The following is a 17,751-nucleotide window of genomic DNA, read 5'->3' as shown; positions in this document are numbered from 1 at the left end:
TAAACCTTAATTAACACCTAATTAAACCCTAAAAAGTCCAAATGTGGTACCACCTAGTATGGACCCACATTTGGTTTTTAAAACTTGAATTTAAAACCTTTAAAAACCAATGGTTTAAAAGTTAAATAAAATTGATTTTTAAAATTGATTTTGACTCCTCTAAACCCCTAACCTAACCAAGACACTGACTAACCCTAGTCTAGCCCTGACTTACTCGAATATGGTGCCACCCCGAGTGGGCCCTACTTGAGTTTTTCAAAAAAAGATGATTTTAAAGCTTGAAATTGAAAGCATTTTCAAAAGATTTTTGAAATGAAAATTTGAAATTGGAATTTTTGAAATAGCATAGGGTTCTAACTGGGTAAGAACTCCTTTGGATATGGTTCCAACTGAGTGGGCCCACATCGATTTTTGAAAATTTTGAAATAAATACTGAAAACAGGGGTTGGAAAATGACAGAATGTTGAATAAATACCCAGGTTTTGAAATTGATTTCGAAAAAAAAAGTTTTAAAACTCAAATCTGGATTAAATATTTTGAAAACAAGAGTGCTGGATCTCGAAAATGAGATGTAATGACATGCAATGTCATGCAATGCAGTGAAATGACATGTCAAATGGATGAAATGATATTGCGATGATATATGAAATGTAAATACTAGATGAGGATGAAAATTTGGGGTGTTTACACATGGTCGATACCTCATGGATTGAGGTTGCAAAAGGTGTGAAAATGCGGTCCCTAAAGCTTGAAAAAGGATTTGAAAATGGAGCGTCTCATGAATGAGATTAAATGAGCTTTTGAAATAACCTTTTGCAAAAATGATTCAGGTTTATCTGTAAAACCTCTAAATTTTTAAGAGAAAATAAATAAAGAAATTACTTTAATTCGAGTTAAAAATGTATTTTTATCTTTTATTGTAAATTTGATGTATTTTATATACTTAATTTTATCTCTCTAACAATGAAGGAAAAAATGGTTATTCCAAGACATATATAAATAAAATATAATAATAATAGTCGAGTTAAACATTTTAATGAATCACAAACCCATTTAAGCATTGTTTTTTTAAGTTGTTTCAAACTTAACGGGATACATTTTAATGGTTCTCATAATAATTTCGTAAACGAGTTTTTATTCATAAAAAAATAGTTTAAGAAATATTTTAATTTAATGGAATATTATCCTTAAAACCAAAATTGTGTCTAAAATATAATCATTAACCTTCAATGAAATTAAATTTTTTATTTTCATACTTATATGTGACCATTTTGTTACTAAATCATCAGTTTAAATTACTAATGGCTTTGTTTGCATTTTTTTATATATATAATGTATTATTTTTTCCTTGTCATTTCTCTAGTGTTCTCGGGTCGGGCCTGAACTGGGTCCAAACCAGACTCGAACCGGGTTCGATTCAGACCCAATAGCACACCCTTTAACCTTGATAAACCCTAACGCAAACCCCCGATCCCCATTTCTGTTCACCTTCCCTCTCACGCAGTCCGATTTCCGCAACCCCCCCCGTCTGCGATCCGACCTGAGCAGTGTCGTCGCCGACCCCTCTCCTCACCTTCTTCTCTTCCCCATCTGGGTGCCGGCCAGCGGCCGACCTTGTGTCGCTGCCGTGAACCCTGCGGCACCACCTTCTTCTCCTCTTTACTGTTCGCAGCCGACCGCCCTCTCCGCGTCTGCACCTCCTCCCTTCCTCGTTCACCAATCGGTCGGAGTCGCATCGCCACTGTGAACACCACCGCCTCCTCCTCTGTTTCCTTTCTCCCCCCTCGCACATAGTCGCCAGAATCCTTTTCTCCTCCTCTTTTCTTTTCCTTGACCAAAGACCGGACAGAATCGGGTTGTCGCCGACCTTCGCCGACGGACCCCATCCCTTCCACACCTTCTTTTTATTCTCCCCCTTCTTTCTTCTTCTCTCCTCTCTGATCTGTCGCCGCATTTTCCTTTTCGTCGGAGCGCTGACCGGAAGCGGTGCCGTGACTCATCATCGCTGCCTGGGTCTCCCGTCGCCACCATCATTCCTCCCGTGTTAGGGCATCTATCATCGGAGGACAACGACAGATTGCCATCACCTGCTGACCCAGCCGAGCCCCACCCTTCGCCGAATTTTTTTCTCGGGTGAGCTTCTCCCCAACTTCCCTTCTATAACTTCCTTTCTTCTTTCTCATTGGAGTATTGTTCGATTGAGGTGGACGGCCGTGTTCCACCAAGGTGATTTCAGCGGGGATGTTTTAGTCGTTCAACATTGTTGAACTGTGTAAAGTAGGGTCATCTGTCTTGTTGGTGGTTCTCTTTGTCATCCTGTGTTTTTTTTTTTGTTTTTAAGTTTGTTTTCATCCTGCATTTGACTGTTTTGTAGCTTGGTAGTTCTGAGTTTTTATTTTGTTAAGGATTTCACTAACAACGCAATGCAGTGGTTGTAAATCCTTTCTTTTATCTTTGATGGTCGGTTTTGAATTTTCGTGAATTGGATTCTTCGGTCTTTCTTTTTTGTGACTGCTGCTTTGATTAAGCAATCGCTCTGGGATTGAATTTTGTTAGAAATTATTAAGATCATGTTTTTGGCATTTCATGATTTCTTTACAACCAAAGTTTTTCTCCTTTAATTATTGATAATTTAAACTTATCTTTGTCTAATTTCCATCATGAAGTCGCTTTCTTAGGCCATTCTTGCCTCCATGAACCGAGTTCGATTGCTTTTTGGAAGTTAGGTGAAATGCTCTTGATTTCACCCTCTTTCACCATTTGCCATTATTGCTGTCATCATCAATTTGTTTCTTGGTCTATTTCATTGTCATCCACAATGATCATATTATGCATTCGTCTTATAATTCTTTTCTTTGTTCTTTTTCTATCATTTCCCTGTATTGGATTTGATTCCAATAGGTATATAGAAATATTTCGTTGGAATCGGGAACCTTGATATTTGTGCATCACCAGCGTGATGCACGGGGCAGTGTGCAACCTTAGGGTGCTGGCTAACCAGATTCGGATGGAGAAAGGCTAATACCGAATCCGATTATTTACATGAATTGGATCTGGATGTCCGTCATAATCAGATATCCACGAATTCGATTATAAAATTCTATGTCGAATCTGAATCTCATAATAAATTGGATTGGTATTTTCCAAATCCAGCTAATGGCAACCGAATTTGGGTTGGGTGTCGGATAACATCCGAACCGTTGAAGCAACCTCACCAACTATAAAGGGGGAAACAAAGGGCGCCATCTCAAATTAGGGTTCGGGTTTTGTCTTGTAGAGCTAAGAGGGCTCGCCGTCGTAGCAGAGAGAATGCTAAATTTTTTCGGTGATCGGAGAGATATCGGGAGGTCTCTGAGGTATTTTACCATGAGATCTCTCTATCTCTTTCTCTAGTTTTTAGGCATCATATTTTTTTTTTGGATAATTTTTCTCAGTTTTGTGTTCGTTGGTGTTTTCTGCCGTTTAGGGTTTTAGCCTTTTCCAGATATTGGTTGGAATATGCTAATAGGTAGTTTTTTCTTCTTCTTTTGAGTCGTAGTTCGAGGAGTTTGTTTTCAGAACTTGTTTCATTTTTTTGTTCCGCACAGTTAAATCAAGGTGCTTGATAATCGCTGTGAGTCCATCTGTTTGCTGGATAATATGTTATAAGAAGAGGGATTAATGTATTCATAAGAATTACAATGCCTTAATGGCGATTGGTGAAGGTACTGTTGGAACGCCGCTGAGTATGAACTATTGCAGTTAAATTAATACTGAATCTTTGATTGGTAGAACGGATAATTTAGGAGGTTTTGAGTCTCACTAGAGAATTTGTGTTATATTGCAGTTGGGACGACATCTTAAAGGCTATGTTTATTTGGGATAACGCCCTGATTGGAATGCAATAGAGATCTTTGTTTTGGGGGCAAAGAGTGGTTAGAATTTTCTTTGGCAATAAAAAGTATACATGTTATGAAGAAAGCTGAGTGTATGATACATTTGTTCCAAATATGACTTTATTAGAGTCCTATTTGCTTATTTCATAAGCTATGTGAACAAAATAAAATAAAAGATTCTTCTTAATTTATTGTGATTAGTGAAGACAAGAAAGAAATGAAGGAAGAGAAATATTATTATGAAAGAGCAGACATTATTCAACTCTTGTGTTTATTGTGATTAGTGAAGACAAGAAAGAAATGACGGAAGAGAAATATTATTATGGAAGAGCACACATTATTCAACTCTTGTGTTTATTGTAATTAGTGAAACTGATTAATGAGGACATTATGAAACTTCTCTTTTTTAATGCTTACTATTTACAAATGACTTAACTTTTTTTCACTTTATTCTTTTGGTATAAGTAATGGATACATTGTTATAACATCATAATTATAGCTTTTATATTTAATAATTGTTACACAATTATTCATCCTCAATTTTCATAATTAAGTTTGCTTATATTATAGTTTGACTACTTAAATGTGTTTCAATTATCTGTGGTCATATTTTTAATTTTTTTAGTTATTGTATTATGCGATTGTTATAATTTGTGTATTCAAAACTCTTTTTCTTTTTTGTTTTCTTTTGAATGTTACTCTTTAATAGTAAACCTTTTGTTTTGTTAGTTAGTTTGTTATAATATCGTTTCACGTGTTATAGCAATACATGTGTATGTTTAATTGTTCATAATGCTTAAATTTGATTTTCTTTTTTATTTTATTTTATTCTATGATCTTTTCTATTTTTTCTGATTTTTTGGAAAACATTTCTGATTGTTTTATGTTTTTTTGTGGTTTTTAAAATGTGCTTCTTCCGTATCTTACGATATGATATGGTATGATACGATACACTCGTATTGCCAACCCTTCTGATATGGGTTTTGAGATATAATTGCAACATTTCACGACATTCAATATCAATTACGTTCAGCACTGCAGCTTCATCCTAGTTCATTGTCTTTATAAAACTGTTAATGGGTTCAATCAAATCTATGTGCTTGATTGAAGTGCTTTAGTTTATTGTCTGGAGTTGCGTGATGTAGGTGGGGCACCTGGTGCGATCTAGCCGACGTGGGTACCCGACCTTGGTTGTGGTCAATGCATTCAAGATCATTTTCGTCCAGTTTTTTTATTAAAAAAATTTTCTGCCCGATGAAATGGGATGCGGAGGGGAGGATTAGGGCAATTTTTTTTGCCCTAATCCTCCCTTCGTCTCCTCTCCGACTTCCTCTGCTCTCTGCCGACCACTCCAGGTATGCCCCTGACTCCCCTCTGCTCTCCTCCTCTCCACTCCGACTCCCTCTGCTCTCCTCCTCTCCTCTCCGTCTTTCCTCTCTCCCTCTTAGAATGTCGGGGTCTTTGTGCACACGGCTTGTGCTTTTTTGGGTTTCTGTGTTTCCTTTCCCTTTGCCGCAGCGGAATCGTGTCCCTACTCAGTGCTAACGGCTCAACTGCAAGGTTCCTTGTGCATCTTGCCAGAGGGCTTGGACATGCAGTTTGGCAGGCCACACTGCAACATTCTGTCATTGTTGGTTCCCTTGCCGCTATGTGGGCTTTCGAATGTTCGGTATGTGTTGGCTCAGGTGGGGAGTCAAAACAACTCTCCTTCCTGCACTGATATTTTCAATGTCGGAATCGACGGATGATGCTTCGCAGTTGCACGGCCTTCGGGCCAGTGCTGTGTTGATGTCATCACTGTGTTGACATCATCACAAGAGGAGTCCAGTGGTACAATCATGTCAGTTTTGAGGGTTTTGAGTGTTTTGAGTGGAGGATTCACTAGCTTGTGTTTTTAGAAGATTTTTTAACCAAGTTTTAGGTGATTTGGAGAAGTATTGGATTTTTGGTGAATTTTCCAAGGATTGCTGGATTGTAAAAACGTCCTTGACAAGATTCAAGAAATCTGTTGAATCTGATCAATTTTCAGTGTTTTTGGTTTCAGGTCGTTTTTGAAATAGAAGTGTGAGAAAATTGTTTGCTTAAATAGATTTGACACTTTGGTTGAGATTTAATGTGTTTTTGAGAGGGTTCTTGCAGACGATTGCCAACTTTTAGGCTATATTGGGCACGACCTTCTTTGTGTTGAGTTTGGGCAGTGTGTTTATTGATTTAGCATTGGTATTGTATTTCTTCATGTTTTAATGCTATTCTTTCGGCTAAGTCAATGTTTTTTAGTTGGTTTACCATCCATTTTTTAGTGTTGACTGCTTGTGTGTGATGTTATTCTCTATTTCATTTATACTTTGTTAGAGCTTTTACCTGATACAACATATTGTTGCTTGTCTTTGTTGTAGTTGTTGAGTTGTGCAGCACTTTGTTGGGGCTTTTACCTAATTTAATTGTGGTGTTAGTTTTTATGATGAAGAATAGAATTGTAGATTGTTAATTTGATTTATTGCATGCATGATGAATTGATTTCATGATATTGTAATAATTGTTTTTTATTTCATTAGTGTTAATGTTGTTAACTGATAAAACTTAAAAATTATATATATATATATATATATATATATATATATATATATATATATATATATATATATATATATATATATATATATATATTGCCGCACCCCTGCACCTAAGGTTTTTGAAAGTGCCGCACCCCCGCACCCGCACCCATGTGACATAGGTTCCATCTACTTATGGTAGTTTAGTATATCGACTGTCACAGGGATTCGATGCGGGTGCAGTCAACCCGTCCCCGGGTGTGGTCAACGCACCCAGGGTCATTATGGTCCAATTCTCAGACTTAAAAAAATTGCCAAGAAAATTTTTTTGCCCTATATGTCACAGGGATTCTCCAACTAGGTGTCGCACCCGCACCCGATGCGGTCAACCTGACCCTGGGTGCAGTCAATGCACCCAGGGTCATTTATGTCCAACTTTTGTATATATATAATTTTTTATATTTTTGCCGCACCCTCGCACCCGCACCCATGTGACATAGTATATCGACATCCCTTGGTGATCTTATTTACTGTGACCAAGTAAATGTGTATGTTGAATTTGAGATAAGGAGTAGTCATTCTCTAGGCTTTGATTTCCTAAAATATTCAACTTATGGAAATTTAATTGAAAACATCACTTCTTAAAGAATACTGGTTAGGATACTGTTATTGTTGGTATTTAAGCTTATTGATGAGTTTTAGGTTACACATTGATGATAAGCTGTATGTTAATATGAATATTGAAACTATCTTTTTACTACTTTGCCTTGAATCATGAACATAAAACTTTTCTGTTTTTTATGCTCCCATTTATCTAGGAAAGGAATATATACTTGGGTGTTGTATCATGCACTACTATGAAATTTGCTTTTGTCTTTTTCTTTGGGACTCATTTCTCTTATTGAACATAGAGCAGAATGCACCACTTGCTTAATATATAGCCTGTCTGTACTAGAAAAGATTGAGCATTGGTCTACAACTTATGCACCACTTGCTTAATATATTTCTATGAGAAATCCTACTTATCATAGTCAGTTTCAACTTGTCTGTGTTGCCAAATTGATTGCTAGACTAAGACTTGACCCCGGAAGATAAGTACACATTCATGACTTGATTTAATGATTTGATTTTGTGCAATGTTTGAACACATGAAAAATTGTGCCATTACATAACTAAGGGTACATTGGCAGGTGACATGAGCTGTTTGTCGGCCTTGCAACTTAAGATGGTTAGCTTAGATTGGTGGTGGGGTTTTAAAAGGTATCATTAAAAGATATAAAATTGTGAAAATTGAATGGGGTTTAGTAGTGGATAAATGCGTTAAGAAACACCAAAAAATATTGTTGAAAATAGTTTAGAAAGAATTAGATTATGGTTTTTGTTCCATTAGATTTTGTATAGGGAAGTATTGATAACCAATAATACATAAACCATGTCTAACAACCATGCTGATGAATAACACCGATGCACCAGCTAAAAAGAGAGAATAGTGGACAGTCAAATTAATGGTTAAACTGTGAAAAGTATTGGTGTTGAGTTAGTTATTTTTACTTTTTTCTTGTAAAAGAATACCGGTTGCATTTGCGGTCTTTTTGCATGGATGAAAGTTCTCATTGATGTTAATTCTTGCCAATCCTGCAGCATTTTTGTTTGGGTAAAGTAAGAAAGAAAATTGTGAAGTCTTCTTCACTCTCTAAAGAACATGGACAACACCGAAATTTTTCAAGGGAACTCTCTTTATCATCTCTCTAGGTGGTTGTTTGGATTCTTTCAAATTATGGGGCTCACTAATTATACATGGGTTCCATTATTTCTGTTTCTCAAAACTCTAATTTAATAAGATTCCTATTTACCACCTAAATTCTCCAATCAAACCCCAAATGCACTGTTAGAACTCCTAGAAAATAGAGAATATGGAACTGAGATGATCAATAAACACCAAACCTGCTGAGAATTCAAATTATCACTTGAGAAGTGGTAAAAGAATTCTTTTGGAAAGCCTGGTGTGGTTTTGATGAAAAATATGGATATTGTAATTTTACAATTTCCTTTATTCACTTACCCAAATAAGGAAACTATGGGTCTGTTGAGAATTCTCATGAAAGAAAATTCTCAACCAGTGTATCCAAAAACACTGGGGGGTGTTATTGATGTTGCCAAGCTCATAAATAAATGCATATCAATGGTGTACTCTCTGTACCACTTGTTTTTCACATTTTCCCACTCTATTTTTCTCATGCTACACAAACAAGCGAAAAACTTTCTTTTGGAAAACTTCTCATATAAAAAACTCTCATAGGCAAAACTTTCAACTTTTTTCTCCGATGAGAGTTTTTCTCTCTTCCAAACGTGCTCGAAAGGTTTCAAACTCATGACGTCTTGTCAACTTGGTGACATTCATAAGTTCGGGTGGTGGGTTTCCAGAGAGAATGACCCCCTTCCATATGGCCCACCTTCAAGTAGTTAAAATACCTTAGCTGCCCCCTTCACCTGAGTGCTTATTGTCAGCATTGCATCTAGTGACGCCCCCCAAGTATCAAACTCTCAACGTCCTTCAACTTGAATGACTTAAGTTTATCCACATAGCCGTGGGCCCTTGTGGGTATATTCCATCTAAAAATTTAATGTTAAAGTGGAAGTAGGGGTCCTTTAACAAGTTTGATGTTATATAAATTTGGATTAGAAAATGACTTGAAAACTCTTTTAGTTAATGTGTTATCTATTTGTTTATTTTATCTTGAAATAAGGGTTAAAAAAAGTACCAAGTCGCCAATCGCAGAGGTCAGTATTTTTTCTCGTATTTACAATCGCTGAAAATAGAAAATAGTGATCGATTTCACAGTCACCAAAATCTGTGATTGGTTTCTTAGCCAGTGGAATATCTCAGAATATCGGTTGTCTCATACAGACCCATTAGTTGGGCGGCTTTCTTATAGTTAGGTAGGACCTTAAAGAAACCACTTAATTGGCCACATCCCTTCTCAACTAAAGATGAAGTCAACAAATTCTATAAATCACCTTTAGTCTTGCAGATTATTGGGGTGCTCTTGTTCAATTTTTGCCCTTTTATAGTCAGATTTTGTAAGTCTAGTCTTCTAGGATTTTCCTTTTACAAACATGCATGGACACTCAGGTGTTAATGCCCACACGGCTAGAAACTACTCAAATAGTGGTAAGTGTGTGCATGTGTTATGTGCACGCAGTTGAAAGGTAAAGGTGTTCTCTGAAAAATGGGCTAACATAAGCCCACAACTTGCATGTGGCAGTAGAGAGCTATTGTGATTTGTTTGTCAAGCCCAACAACTCAGCCTCAAAATTATGGATCAATTTGTCTAAGTCCATGGCATCTCTGTTTGGTTAATGTTGCAACTGTTTTCTGCGATTTTTTGATAAATTGTCTTGTGTCTTCAGAGAGGCAGAAATGAGGAAAGGATTGCATCCACAACTGCAGTGGATCTCATATGTAACGCCTTCTGGGAGATTGATCCAGGTGATGATGACAAAGATACATCATGTTGGCAAAGTCTACCATTTCAGAGCCAAGCGTCAGATGGCCCAGAGTGTTGGTCAAATTGCAAAGTTTAATCGACGCTATGGTCGCAAGGAGGAACAAGAGGAACCGAAGTGATTACCTTACAACTAAAAAGAAGAGTTGGAGCTTATAAAATAATTGCTGGTTTAGATTGTTCATTTCAACACTAGCTCTCTCCAACCTAACCAAGTTTATGCTATCAGTTCTTTGTTAAATGCAAGAAGGAAACTTTAGTATTTCTTGTTAGTTTATTTTCAACGCTCTCTCAAGTGAAAAGGCAAGATGTGAACATTGTGGTTTCATCTTACATTTTTATGGCATGAGATAGTTTTCTCCATGGGATTGCTGGAAGCAAGAATGAAGTTGAACCAAATATATGCTACTGGCTTTGGCTTTTTTAGTGTTGTTCATGTGCCTCAACAATGTTGAATCTACGCATCACTTATCGTGGTGACTGCAAGTCTTTTCAACACCTCTTTTCTTGGGCGTGGGCAGGTCTCATTATGGTGGTTGATGCCCAAGCTTGCTTCAGGCAGCTCCTCTGGAACACACACCCACATTCTCTCTCTCATGCACACACACACACACCCTATTTATACAAGTACACAATCAACACCAATTTTTTTCCGTTGCCTTGACCTTCATGAGCGCGCTGACCAAGGTCTCCTTCATCACTTAAACATTAACACTCTGTCCGACCTCCTTCCCAAAGGCTTCCATGCTGAAACAATCCTTACAGCACACCCTAGCGTGCATCACCTCCACCCCCAACGCCTTCGGCCCTTCCAGCACCCGCACCAGCAACCCTTCCACCTTCTCACAACACCACACTCTGATGCCACATAACCCATTCTCATAATTCTCCAATTTGACCACCTGCAAGCAGCCAACCCAGTCCACCACCATCAATTTGTCATCAATAATGAACCGCAGTTGCAGAAAGAATCTTCCCAAAATGCGTGCCAAATATATGGAGATGAAAGAAAAAGAAGAATGAAATTGACACTAACTAAGGGTACTTTAGATTCGTTCTGGTTCATCTCGAGAGCCTCAATTTTGGTCTTCAATTCTTGAATGTATTGGACGACATCTGAGAACATTGACGCCCTCCTAACCTACCAATAACCAACAAAATTTAGCTGATCTCAACCTGATTCCTAAGAGAGAGACAAACTCACACCAACCACACACACACGACGAAGCAGGTTATATGTCCCCCCCCCCCCCGGTCGTTAGCTACATCTCGTGTTCGGGGTCCCAATGAGCGCCACATATGTAAGCACGTGTAGCTCGTATCCCCATGTTTGTCAGCATCAGTTAGCGTCGGAGCCCGGTGCAGTTGCAAAGACTTAAGTACCCTTTCCTTCATTGGTGCCATAAAAACGATGATTTTTAGAAAAAGAGCAGTTGCAAAGACTTAAATACCCCGAAGATGCTTATTTAAGACCCAGTCCCTACACTGCAGGATTATCCGAGAAAGGAATCCCCCCTGAAGAAGGCTATGGACATCAACCCTCTCTCCCTCTCTCCCTTCTCTTTCTGCCTTTGTGCACATCCGGCAGACGATCCTACACTGCCCCATCAAGCACCGACTGACCTGCATACTACCTCTGTGCATATCCAGCAGACGATCCTATGTTGTAGCATGGTTCAACTTGATGAGTTGTGGAGCTTGGTTCAAAGTTTTTGCCCTTACAAGAGGGGGGTCCGGGGGCTCCCCCCGGCGAAGGTCCCCCCAGAACAAATTTAATTTTTGGGCCTTGTATAATTTCTTTCTTTTCTTTCCCTCTTGTAACTGTCGAAAAAGAGCAATACAGTATTTTGTTTGATCGTGGCGCTCATATGCTTCTTTCAGTTGTTTCTTTCTCGAGGTTTTCGTAACACCCTTTCCCGTGATTTTCTGTTTTTTTTTTTTCGCTACGCAATTTTCGTAAATTGAGTTCGCTACTCGATTTAGCAATTTTCTATTTTTTTGCTACACGATTTTCGTAAATCACTACTGGATTTAGCAATTTACAAAAATCGCATAGCGATTTGCCATTTATTTTCGCTATGCGATTTTCGTAAATCGTTGCTTGATATAGCGATTTTCGTGCGATTTACGAAAATTGCATAGCGATTTGCCATTGATTTGGTAGAGAGGTTGGTCCTGTCGGAGAGCACAGCGCCGAAGGTTGAGATGAGGACCTCATGGTGGCAGAACCTGATGAATGCCCGCCAAGACCTGAGGGTGCGAACGCCCGTGTTGAGCAACGTCAGGGTAGCCTGGAAGGCATAGCCCTGATCAGAGGTATTGCCGATGTAGGGGTAGACAAATTATACTTTGAAAGACTCCGTTGTAGGTGTACTAGAGGAAGATTCCGTTGTAGGTGTCCCTCGAAGGCGGCGAAGGGACCACCGCAGTCGGTTGCCTGCTGGACGAGAGCAGTATTCCAGCCACTGCTAGCAGAAAGAGGATGATGATCACCATCGGATCGCCGATTCTTTGCCTCCCTTAATTTCTTCTCTAGAGAGAGAGAGAGAGAGAGAGAGAGAGAGAGAGAGAGAGAGAGAGAGAGTTTTACAGTGTTTCACAGAGAAGAAAGAAAAAGAAGATGACAATGAAAAGTTCACACAGAAAAGAAAGAGAGAGTGCTTCAGGTTCGTTTCACTGTTTAGACTTTGAAGAGTCAACATCATCCTCGACTTTCTGGATGGAGGACATTTTTGTCCTTTTTTTTAGCCGTTGTTTCTCTTTTTTTGAATGGAGGACATTTTTGTCATTTTCTCAAACCGTCGTTTCATGGCAAGAATAGCAAGAAGGGTACTTAAGTCTTTGCAACCGCATAGGAAGACGCGCCCCATGTGCTTACATACGTGGCACTCATTTGGACCTCCAAACACGAGATGTGGGATTCAGTGCGTTTTCGGGGGAGAACATACACCACCCTCCCTCTCCACACACACAACAACAACAGTTATGAACGTACCGATTTAGAGTCAGCCAGAGATTGTAAAATTCTGAGATTTGGTCGTAAAACGAGTTTTCTCCTTGATTTAACCATCTCTCTCTCTCTCTCTTACACCGTCGAGGAATCAAGGAATGGAGTGGGCTTTATATAGGACGACTACGTAATTGCCCGTGATCTTCCAATAAATTATGTGAATGCACCTGTAATTACAATTGACGTAAGAAACCTCTCTTAACTCAAAATCTCAAATTTTTTCAATGTAGACAAATTCTCTTAATCTAATTAACGCCAAATAGCGTCATAAATCTATTTAAGTTCAAAACACGTTGAAAATACCTCTAGATGAGTTTGTGGCTTACTAAAACTATTATTTTGCACGATAATTTAAATATTTAATAATATTTTGTTTGAAATAATTTTGAAAATACCAATTTTACTCTTATTAAACAAAACTTAGTAATTGAGCATGTATAATATCAATATTTGTAAATAAAAAGTTGAAATGCATTTCTAATTAAACGATAAAACTGAATTCTTTAAAATCTAAAAAATTTACAGGTTTTACATTAATCGCGCTAATGTATTACTATTTGTGAGTTTTTAAAAATCTTTTCATTATTTTGTGAGGCTTTGCCATGCAATGAACTTCCCAAAATCATCAAGAAAATTTTTTAATGTCGCCTATTTCCAATATATATATCATTGTCATTTTTATAGTTTTTAATTATTTAAAAAAATGTATATATGTTTTCAAAGTTTTCTTACAATTTTCAAGTATATACTCATAATTGTTTTAAAATTTTAGTTTATTGCCATATTTTCCCTAGCTGAGAAAATACCGAGAATGGGATTTTGTGACTACGTTACTGGGAACATTTCAAAAACATGGGTCCTACTCAGATTGCTGATCCAAATGGATCTGACCCGTTTTCCAACATGATTTAAAGTAAAAAAATAAGTGGAGAGAAGTTTTCTGCTTTTGCGTTGATCCCAGTGTGATCAAAATCAATCTGAATCAGACTGAAGTTCATAGATTTAGATCCAATTAGGTCCTTAATGATTCAAAACAGCATGAATCGAGCAGTTTATGTCTTGAATTGGTTCGTTAAGTCTTTTTTTTTTAATATAATTATTAAAAATAAAACTAAACAAAAAAATCCTTGAAATGGTCTGATTAAAAAAAAAACTAGATTTGATTCAATTAGTGACGGATTGCATATTTTTGTCATTTTCAAAATAGTTTTTGGATAATTTTGTTATTTTGGTCTAAGACTTTCTTACCCCTCTTGGCAGGGATGCCGGTGAATCGGATTTTATCCATCTAATTGCATTTGGTAAGCCAAAACCATATCCCATTATAAGAAGAGCAGATCTGTGATCTATCAAGTCACTGACATCTTCACAGTCTATTGCTTCATCCCACAACGGCCTATGTTGTGGACAGTGAGGATGCCAAATAACTTTTCTAAAAGTGATTTGTCAGGTTACATGCTCTCGATTATAAGTGAATGTGGATCTCGATTATAAGTGAATGTGGATACGGTTTTGATTTTTTTTGCTACCAAATCCAATAATTATATGAATTTGAGGGATATCTGAATCTGTTTACATGTAAAAAAAAAAGCGTAGAAGCTTTTTCACCATCCTATCCTAATCTGAACCATTTACATCCCTACCTCTTGGATCGATTGAGATTCCAGTTGGATGTAACCTTTATTGAATTCGACTAATCACGTGTTGGCTAATCGGATTCGGATGGAGAAAGGCTAATATCGAATCTGATTATTTACATGAATTGGATCTGGATGTCCGTCAGAATCAGATATCCATGAATTCTATTATAAAATTCTATGTCGAATCTGAATCTCATAATTAACTGGATTCGTAATAGCAGCCAGATTCGGGTTGGGTGTCGAATAACATCCGAACCGTTGAAGCAACCTCACCAACTATAAAGGGGGAATCAAAGGGCGCCATCTCAAATTAGGGTTCGGGTTTTGTCTTGTAGAGCTAAGAGGGCTCGCCGTCGCAGCAGAGAGAACGCTAAATTTTTCCGGTGATCGGAGAGATATCGGAAGGTCTCTGAGGTATTTTACCGTGAGATCTCTATATCTCTTTCTCTAGTTTTTAGGCATCCTATTTTTTTGGATAATTTTTCTCAGTTTTGTGTTCGTTGGTGTTTTCTGCCGTTTAGGGTTTTAGCCTTTTCCGGATATTGGTTGGAATATGCTAATAGGTAGTTTTTTTCTTCTTTTGAGTCGTAGTTCAAGGAGTTTGTTTTCGAAACTTGTTTCCGTTTTTTGTTCCGCACAGTTAAATCGAGGTGCTTGATAATCGCTGTGAGTCCATCTGTTTGCTGGATAATACGTTATAAGAAGAGGGATTAATGTATTCATAAGAATTACAGTGCCTTAATGGCGATTGGTGAAGGTACTGTTGGAACGCCGCTGAGTATGAACTATTGCAGTTAAATTAATACTGAATCTTTGATTGGTAGAACAGATACTTTAGGAGGTTTTGAGTCTCACTAGTGAATTTGTGTTATACTGCAATTGGGATGACATCTTAAAGGCTATGTTTATTTGGGATAACGCCCTGATTGGAATGCAATAGTGATCTTTGTTTTGGGGCAAAGAGTGGTTAGAATTTTCTTTGGCAATAAAAAGTATACATGTTATGAAGAAAGCTTAGTGTAGGATACATTTGTTCCAAAGAGAGGCATGCTTACATAATTTGGACTGCTATTAAGAATGGAACTGAGATGCTACAAATGAATCTAGAGTTCCTAATAGGCTGCTAACTGCTTTTTTGAATTCAAAATTTTGAAAGAATGTCTGAAATGACTATTTCTGTTAGGTTGATCTCCTGTACACATCAATCTTCCTGGAATAAGCTGTGCATCCACTGCATCCTTTAATTTGAAAATTTCTCTTTTGCATTTAACAAAAATGTAGAAAATGTTGTTTTAATTGGAATACTGATAAAATCCTGTGATTTATTTGAGTGGCTGTTTAGGTCATCTAGTTCAACAAATTGATTTTGAAGAATGAGGGGTGTCTGCAAGTGCTTATCAAATGGATGAAATGCACCCATTTTGTAGGATGGATAACATGCAATACATTTCTATTATTTGAAGAATGCCATTGTGAGACGTTTTCAAGGCATGCTTGTTCCCTCCCCAAACAATAGTCCGATGATTAACAATGGTCATTCACATTTATCATTTTCGTTCTGTTATATCTTGTTAGGCTTGGCATTGTATCAAATTGTGGTTAAAAAGCAGTCTTGAATGTTGTGTGGAAAAAATTATAATAATTTATCATAAAATCTTATAAGAATGTATCTTTTACAGCAATGATATTTCACTTATATACACAAACTATGCTAGATCATTATTTAGGTGTTAGACAAAAGTGGGCAGGTCATGTTAAAGATGCTTCATCATAGGTATGAGGTGTTGCACCCAAAGTTTCAATGGGTTACTATTTTGGGTCATTTTGAAAAAAGAAAAACAACTTAACTTGTGGTTGAACGGCTTTGAGATGAGACATGGCATTAGTGTTATTAGTATTGTATGTATGATAGGATGTATCACAGTATCTCTGACCCATGAGATACAATATACCCTCCTAAATTAGAAAATGAAGCATATCAGTCCGAAACATGCCGTACAATACATGCCCCAACCTTTTCACTTTTTTGTGTTGAAAATTTTTAAACAATTTTTTTTATCCTTTTTCACTTTTAGTGACAACTTTTTACAAAAATATGATTTTATTAGGGTCCTATTCACTTATTTCATAAGTTATGTGAACAAAAGAAAATAAAAGATTCTTCTTAATTTATTGTGATTAGTGAAGACAAGAGAGAAATGAAAGAAGAGAAATATTACTATGGAAGAGCACACATTATTCAACTCTTGTGTTTATTGTAATTAGTGAAACTAATTAATGAGGACATTATGAAACTTCTCTTTTTTAATGCTTACTACTTACAAATGACATTACTTTTTTTTTTCTCTTTATTCTTTTGGTATATAAGATTCGGAACGAGGATATACGTAAGAAGGTAGGCGTTGCACCCATTGAAAATAAGATGAGAGAGAATCGTTTACGGTGGTTTGGACATATTCGACGAAGGCGTAATGATGCTCCAGTTAGAAGGATGGAGAGATGGGAAAATATATTAGTTAAAAGAGGTCGGGTAGGCCTAGGAAGACATGGATGGAGGTGATAGGAAAGGATATGAATGCTTTGAACCTCACCGAGGACATGGCATTGGATAGAAATGAATGGAGAAGGATTCATGTGGAAGACCCAGAATGATTTTCTTTGTTGGTTCATATCGCCGACCCCAATTGTTTTGGGATGAAGGCGTAGTTGTTGTTGTTGTTTATTCTTTTGGTATATGTAATGGATACATTGTTATAACATCATAACTATAACTTTTATATTTAATAATTGTTACATAATTATTCATGCTCAATTTTTACTTATATTGTAGTTTGACTACTGAAATGCGTTTCAATTATCTTTGTGGTCATATTTTTAATTTTTTAGTTATTGTATTATGCTATTATTATAATTTGTTTATTCAAAACTTTTTTTCTTTTGTTTGCTTTCTAATGTTACTATTTAATAGTAAACCTTTTGTTTTGTTAGTTGTTAGTTGTTAGTTTGTTACAATATCGTTTCACATGTTATAGTAGTTCATGTGTTTGCTTAATTGTTCATAATGCTTAAATTTGATTTCCTTTTTTGTTCTATTTTATTCTATGTTCTTTTCTAATTTCTTTTGAAAAAAAATTCTGATTGTTTTGTGTTTTTTTGTGATTTTTAAAA

At 36.9% G+C, this 17,751-nt stretch overlaps 1 protein-coding gene and 1 long non-coding RNA gene across 2 annotated transcripts; one reads left to right on the top strand and one right to left on the bottom strand.

Moving 5' to 3' along the window:
• Window positions 1-1,482: 1,482 nt before the first annotated feature.
• LOC149842927 (uncharacterized) lies at window positions 1,483-10,332 on the top strand. Its single transcript, XR_016430830.1, has 2 exons — window positions 1,483-2,133; window positions 9,839-10,332. It is a non-coding gene; the product is annotated as an uncharacterized LOC149842927 (long non-coding RNA).
• Window positions 10,333-10,634: 302 nt separating this feature from the next.
• On the bottom strand, window positions 10,635-11,562 carry LOC149842926 (uncharacterized). The gene is made up of 3 exons (XM_090000769.1): window positions 11,557-11,562; window positions 10,979-11,074; window positions 10,635-10,835 (listed from the first exon to the last, which is right to left on the bottom strand). The coding sequence occupies exons 1-3, from the start codon at window positions 11,560-11,562 to the stop codon at window positions 10,635-10,637; spliced, it is 303 nt and encodes a 100-aa protein (XP_089856895.1).
• Between the last annotated feature and the right edge of the window lie 6,189 nt (window positions 11,563-17,751).

This window comes from Nuphar pumila, chromosome 3 (assembly GCF_984573655.1).
Source record: "Nuphar pumila chromosome 3, dmNupPumi1.hap1.1, whole genome shotgun sequence".
NCBI classification, from domain to species: Eukaryota; Viridiplantae; Streptophyta; class Magnoliopsida; order Nymphaeales; family Nymphaeaceae; genus Nuphar; species Nuphar pumila.
This window is presented reverse-complemented; position numbering and strand designations above follow the sequence as displayed.